The 7,624-nt window shown below is 38.4% G+C and overlaps 1 protein-coding gene across 3 annotated transcripts in view; it reads left to right on the forward strand.

Moving 5' to 3' along the window:
- The first annotated feature begins 374 nt into the window (after positions 1–374).
- gab3 (GRB2 associated binding protein 3) overlaps positions 375–7,624 on the forward strand; it is a 22,185-nt gene continuing 14,935 nt past the window's right edge. For 2 of the 3 annotated variants that reach the window (XM_053230248.1, XM_053230247.1), the window contains exon 1: positions 596–828. In XM_053230248.1, coding sequence (XP_053086223.1) covers positions 757–828 — 72 coding nt within the window. In that variant the 5' untranslated portion in view covers positions 596–756. Of the gene's footprint in view, positions 829–7,624 lie in introns of all 3 variants that reach the window. The other variant, XM_053230246.1, reaches the window with a different exon arrangement.

Genomic DNA, 7,624 nt, shown 5'->3' on the forward strand with positions numbered 1-7,624 from the left:
CGGTGTGACTGAGATAAACGATGAGTGTGTGATGATTTAAACGTGTCAGGACTAAGCTGGAGGTTATCATCTTCCATTATTTGTCAGCAACATTAGCTATACATTCTTAGCTGATCGACTACATTTGGTGTAAAGTAAGCCATGTATAAATAAACACACACCTTTAACCAATAAGAGTAACTCTCTCTCTCTCTCTCTCTCTCTCTCTCTCTCTCTCTTTCTCTGTCTCTCTCAGTAAAACATTAAAAAGCCCACTCACTGCATTTTATACTCTGATTTTGTGTCTATCCCACACACACACACACACACACACACACACAAGGTCATGTGCTGTTTTGTCATTAGCCACCAAAAGAAGGGACGTCTCTCTCTCCTCAGCCACACACACACACACACACGCACACACACACGCACACACAGACTGCTTGCATGCAAATACACGTCCTCTCTCTTTCAGATTCACTTACAGGCACGCATGCAGACAAACTCACACACTCTGACACACTCTCTCTCACTCACACACACACACACACACACACACACACTCATACATACTCTCTCTCTCTCTCTCTCTCTCTCTCTCTCTCTCTCTATCTCTATCTCTTTCTGTGTGTGTGTGTGTGTGTGTGTCGATGCTTTTAGTTCCTCGTCTGGACGCTGGAGGCTTGACATCGGATTAGCTCTGTATTCAGTGTGCGCACAACCTCGCACACACACACACACACACACACAGACACACAGACACCGGACACAGATATGAGCGCAGGGGACGTGGTGTGTACCGGATGGCTGGTTAAATCCCCACCGGAGAAAAAGCTCAAGAGATACGTGAGTAGAAAGACCTGTGTGTGTTTGTGTGTGTTTGTGTGTGTGGGTGAGTGAGTGAGTGAGTGAGCATTAGAGTAGCAGGTGCTGCAGTATGAGAGCGTGTGTGTGTGTGTGTTTGTATGGGTATGTGTGTTTGTGTGTGTGTGTGTTTGTACCTTCCTCTAATACATTCTCAGTTTCAGTTTAACATCAGATTGTAGACGTGTGTGTTAACGTCATTAAGGTGATTAATAATAATAGACGTTAATGAGTGTATTCACTCGCGCCGGTTAGATACGGTGTTTCCCCTCGCCGCAGCTCTGAAATGCTGTTTTTCCTGCTGCTATGGTGTGACAGGAGGAAGCAGTGTGATGTGTGTGTGATGTGTGTGTGTACATTGAATTACAGAAATCACGCGTGTCGACCGCTCGGGTGAAAATGCGGCGTGTGTTGGGGTTCGATTCTAACACACACTTGCATTCTCGTCCCAAACTCCGACACCTGGTGGTATTCCATCAGCCATCTCACACACACACACACACACACACACACACACACACACCGACACATCCACTCTGTAATCATGTGAGATTCTCATGTGAGACTGAAATTTCTCTCCTTTCTTTACTGGTGTGTGTGTGTGTGTGTGTGTGGGTGTGTGCGTTTAATCCAAACAGCAACACAACACACTCTGAATCAATTACACTGAGGACTAAAACACTGTGTGTGTGCTGCTGGTGTAGTAAAATAAGCAGCGACGAGGCAGTGTGATGAAGCTGATTCGATATAATAATTGTCAAAAAAGTGTTGATTATTTTTCTATAATATAAATCACAGGTTTATATTAACGCGCTCGTTCGAATAGGTTATCGTTTCTATGGTAACAGCTCACTCACAGGGACTCATATGATGGACGCTGTGGAATTGTTTATAAAGTGAAGTTTTCTTGTACTTGTAAAGTAAGGAGATGTTTATTTCTGTAACACTGATGGAAGGAGTCTCCAGTGTCAGTGCTTTGTATCAGTCAGAGCTAAAGCTGGAACTTTAAGTTTTCTGACATCAGTAGGACGGAGGAGTTTATGCGTCTTTGCGGTTTCTCGGTAACATGATGAGCTGCGGTTTTTTTTTAGAAGAAAAAAGAGAAGCTGGTGAGGGAATGACTGTTTATAGCTGCTACAACGTAAGTGAGAACAGGAACTCGCTTAGTTCACTGATGCTCCACAACATTAAATATAACTATAAAAACATTTTTTTAAAAGTATAACGTTTCTTTAATTCTTTAATAAATTTAATTGCTGTGGTATGAGAAGAATAAAACACTTGAGGACGTGCTGTTAGAGGAAAATAATCAACTACAGTGTGGTAACTCTCCTTTATCACACCACACCATCACTCAGTATTTCACACACACACACACACACACACACACACAGGCCTCAGATCAGTGTAACGCAGCTTCACTCTTGTGTCTCTACATTTGACCCTGAATCTTTTTGCCGCTTTGAAAGGTTTCACTTTGCCCAAAACTGCCCTCAAGTAGACCACAAGCCCCCTAGTGCTGAGTGTGAATGTGTGTGAAAGTGTGTGTTTGTGTGAAAGCGTTTGTGTGTGTGGGTGTGTGTGGGTGTGGGTGTGAGCTCCTTGAAACCGACTTCAGAGTTATCTAGAAACTCAAAAGTCAGCACTATGCTACGTACTTAAATTAATCCTGCTAATGGTGAAACACTGTGTGTGTGTGTGTGTGTAAATATCATACACACACACACACACACACACACACACACACACACAGTGTGTGTGTGTATGATATTTACACACACACACACACACACACAGTGTGTGTGTGTGTGTGTGTGTGTGTGTGTAAATATCATACATCAAACCCTTATGAATTATACTCTTTACAGTGAATTACTTGATGAAATTAAAGAAAAAGTCACTAATAAGTGTCGACACGGTTGCCAGATCTGCGTTCTCACAGCGTAAATGTTAAACACGCTTTCGTGCACACGACAAAAATCAATCAAACAGAATTAAAATGCATAACAACGAAAACAGCATCACAGTTCGTTCGGCCATCTTGGAATTGTGGAGGCAACATGGCAATCGTACAGCAGCGTTTTTGAAAAAGGGTTTTTTTTCCATATCCACATTACAAAAAAAACTAAAAACGCTGTTATATTGAAAAAAAATGATACGCTTTGAAATTGATTCATTTTAGTGTTAAAATACGTACTTACGTAGTTTGGATTTTCACTCTACTCTGTGTATTTGATTCACGTTGATGTGCTTCTAGATTTCTGCACATTTTAGTTTTTCATGAAAAGCTAGTTTGAGAATTAGGTTGAAATTATATATTTTACACATTTCTTGTTTGGGCTTTGATTCTAAATATAGTTATAAATATCAAAATATCATTTCTAGATGTTATTTGTGTTGGGTTTTGATGTTAGCTCGATAATCTTTACAGAGACTAGTGTGAAAATGCAAATTTCTAGATTTTGTTTTCAAATTATTTCTATTTCCAGTTTTTTACAATATTTTCTTGTTTGTATATTTCATGCATCTCGGTTAGGCTTTGACTCTCAATATCGGGTGAATTTGTTTTTCTAGGTTTACGTGCGACTTTATATCTTTAGGTTGTGCTTAGACTGTGTTTCTAGTTTCAGTAGTTCTACACAATATGGCCAAAAGTATGTGCACCTCTGACCATCCCACCAATATGTAGCGCTTCTCTAAACTGTTACCACAAAGTTGGAAGCACAGAATTCTCTAGAATTTCTTTGTGTGCTGTAACATTGCAATTTCCCTTCACTGGAACTAAGAGGCTGAAACCTGTTCCAGCATGACAATGCCCCTGTGCACAAAGCGAGCTCCATGAAGACATGGTGTGTGAAGGTTGGAGTGGAAGAACTCGAGTGTCCTGCACAGAGCCCTGACCTCAACCCCACTGAACACCTTTGGGATGAACTGGAACACCGACTGAACCCCAGACCTCCTCGACATCCCAACATCAGCGCCTGACCTCACTAATGCTCTTGTAGCTGAATGAACACAAATCCCCACAGCCTCGCTCCAACATCTAGTGGAAAGATTCCCAGAAGAGTGGAGCTCATTATAACAGCAAGCACACGGGGAATAAATCTGGAATGGGACGTTCAACAAGGACATATGGATGTGATGGTCAGGGGTGCACATACTTTTGGACATATAGTGTATACTGGGGTTTATCTGATGATTCCAGCTCAAAAATCTGTCCACAAAATAGAGTTAAAGCAAAACACATACACTTACTAAGAAGTCACTGAGTGAAAATAATATAGTTTTTGTATTTCCAGATTTCAAGCTTGGTCTTTGTTTCTAGATCTTTCTTTTCTAGCTAGGTTGCTCTTTGAACTTATTATTATTATTATTATTATTATTATTATTACCAAGTTACCATATTTCCAGATTACACTTTGACTTCATTTCTAAGTTGGCATTTGTTTGTAGCTTTAGATTTTTTTCACAGTCTAGTTAACAGTTTATTTTGTTTATTTCTGTGTTTGTGTTGATTATTTTTACTTTATGATTGTTGCGGGTTTGACGCAAATTTGTGTATTTTTAAGTTTGAGTTTTTCTATTACTATATTACATTGACTTATTTGTATACAAACCTGTGTTTGTGTTTATACGTATATCCAACGTATAATCATTTAAACTAGACGTTAAAACTCGATCAGTTAGCATTATCAGACTGTTCTGCGTTTTCATAAACATCTCCATGTTGCTTGTTTCTAATCTCATCTGTCCAAGTGCTGCGCAGGTCATGTTTAAAAGCATTGTTCCTCTTTTCTTTTTGTGCATTTCTTTTGTTTTTAACTTCTGTTTTGCTGCCGTTAGGATTTCTAAAGCATCGCTGTGCAATATTTGTGTGCCGTGAACAAATTGTTCCTTTTATTCCAAATTATTCTTAAGTACTTTGTTAGCCAAGCTTTTGTATGCGTATATGTGTGTGTGTGTGTGTGTGTTTAACATTTATATGTGTACATGTTACTGGGTCACGCATCTGTGCATTTCCAGGTGACCTTCAGTGTGTTTGTTGTGCAGTGGCCTGTGTGTGTGTGCGTGTGTGTGTGTGTGTGTGTGTGTAATTCTACAGTATTGGCACACAACATTGTGTAAGCCAGATTACAATAATTGTTTTGACGAAACAGAAACAGCAGTTTTAAAAACACACACCTCTTTTGTACCGTGAGCATGGACAGAAAAAAAAAATGGCAGACAGGAGGCTCAGTAGGTGTTTGCAGCAAATAAACACACACACACACACACACACACACACACACACACACCCACCCTTACACAGTTTTGTGGGTGCCAGGGTTCATGTATTGATGTTTTATTGTGAGAAAAGGAAGGCCCACCCGTCATAAGATGTATATTGTGAAAGTGTTGACCTGTGCGTGTGTGTGTGTGTGTGTGAGAGTGTGAGAGTGTGCGCGTGAGCCTGCGTGTGTTTATGTGTGTGTTTCTGTGAAATTCAGGCGTGTTGCAAAACATGGGAAGTACTCAGAGTGCCAGGTGGTTGCGAGTGACCCACAGGGCAGAAATGGGTCATACCAAAGAGCAGGCAAGCACAAATGAGTTGGCTGGTGGCCAGTTAAAAAAGGTTAGGGCTACATCAGTGTGTGTGTGTGTGTGTGTGTGTGTGTGTTTGCGTATGTGTAGTGTGTGGGATGATATTTCACACACCGATTAAGCCTCTTGTACTGATTACATCATCAGTGAAGAGACCCATAATGCAGCATCTTAGCAAATGGATAATTAGAGTTGTCAGCATGTGTGTGTGTGCGTGTGCACGTGTGTGTGTGTGTGTGTGTGTGTGTGTGTGTGTGTGTGTGCGTGTGCACGTGTGTATGTGTGTGTGTGTGTGAGAGAGAGAGAGAGAGCGAGAGAGAGAGCGAGAGAGCTTCTTATTCTGCAAAATATTCTCTTTCCCACATCTGTTTTTATCAAATATATCTCTGCAGAATTAAGTAGAATTAGCTGCGCTAGCTTCGCATCAGCAAAAAAAAAAAGAGCATGTCAGCTTTAAACTGTGAATGTTTAAAGTTTTATTTATGTAAACCAAAGACTTATTGAATCTTTAAATAATTTTTAAAAATTTTTAGAGGGCATTATGTGAAATTGATTTGTAAATACATGGCAAATATATATATATTTTTTATTATTATTATTTTTGAGCAATCTGCAAGAGGACTTATTTCTGGTCTTATTCATTATATTTAATAGATAATACATAATATTTATATTTATATTTATGTCTAAATTAAAAAATATTTTAATGATTATGTTCATATATTGCAAAAAATACTATATTTTCTATTGTTTATATACAGTAAGTTTCTATATAAACTTTTGAACAGAATGTGTACATTTTTCTTATTTAAATATCTAAATATCGTATTGTGTTCATTTAGTACTGCCCTTCAGAGGCTACAGAAGAGAGTTACATGTTTCCCAGAAGACAAAATAAGTTAAATTTACCCTGATCTTCAAATTCAAAAAGTTTTCACCCCCCACCTCTTAATGCATGTTTTTTCCTTCTGGAGCATCAGTGAGCGTTTGAACCTTCTGTAATAGTTGCATACGAGTCCCTCAGTTGTCCTCAGTGTGAAAAGATGGATCTCATAATCATACAGTTATTGTTGGAAAGGGTTCAAATACACAAAAAATGCTGGAAAACCAAAGAATTTGTGGGAGCTGAAGGATTTTTCTGTAGAACAGCAGGCAGTTTAACTGTTCAGGACAAACAAGGGACTCAGGAACAACTATCAGTAAACAAAAAAACCCAGCTGTGGATCATTCAGGTAACAACACAGTATTAAGAATCAAGGGGATGTAAACTTTTGAACGGGGTCATTTTTATAAATTCAGCTATTATTTTCTCTTGTGGACTTTATGTAAACATATTTTATGTGAAATATCTTATTCAGGTCAGCACTAAATAAACAACAACATGCATTTAGTATGATCCTCTTATTTTGGTAAAATAATTAACGTTTTGCAGATTCTGAAAGGGGGATGTAAACTTTTCACCTCAACTGTAAATATATATATATATATATATATATATATATATAGATAGATAGATAGATAGATATTAAAATTTTTTTCCAAGGCGCCTAATTTTAAAAAATTCTAAGTAAGAATACAGAATTATAAGAGTTTATATAAATTTGTGTCTCTTTTTTCCTCAATGAAAATTATTATGTAGAAAAATCATGTAATAACCTTTAGTGGTTTAAGATTCGTATGTTTTTAATAATTTATTTATCGTAATGTTTCTTGTCGTTGAGATTTCGCTCGATCTTTTACATTCTGAATAAACGTACAATGCTCTACGTAAACGCGGTTACAATGCGAAATAAAAATGAAAAACGTTCAAACGCTGGAAAAATGTTAACCTCCACTGAGAAATAACAGCAGGCTTTTTTCCGTTAGGCTAAAACAAGGTTCTATAATTAGCGAACACGCGAAGTCAGGTGTGATGGAGCAGGAAAAAAAAAACAGTAAACTGAGGACGTGAGTGAACACACCTTCGCTTCAGGTAGTTAAAAACAGTCAAGTCTAAAATTAAAACATTTTCCGAAGTTGATCCTCATGATTTCATTGATGCGTATCCAGGCTTTACATGTGTGTGTAAAAATATTCTTTTCCCGTTGACGCATTATTTACGATAACACGATGTTAATTATTGCCTTTTACGAGTTACTCGGGATCTTCTCCACTCCTCTCAGCCAATCAGAACCTGCGGTTGTGTGTAGCATTACTG

This window comes from Pangasianodon hypophthalmus, chromosome 27 (assembly GCF_027358585.1).
Source record: "Pangasianodon hypophthalmus isolate fPanHyp1 chromosome 27, fPanHyp1.pri, whole genome shotgun sequence".
Taxonomy (NCBI): domain Eukaryota; kingdom Metazoa; phylum Chordata; class Actinopteri; order Siluriformes; family Pangasiidae; genus Pangasianodon; species Pangasianodon hypophthalmus.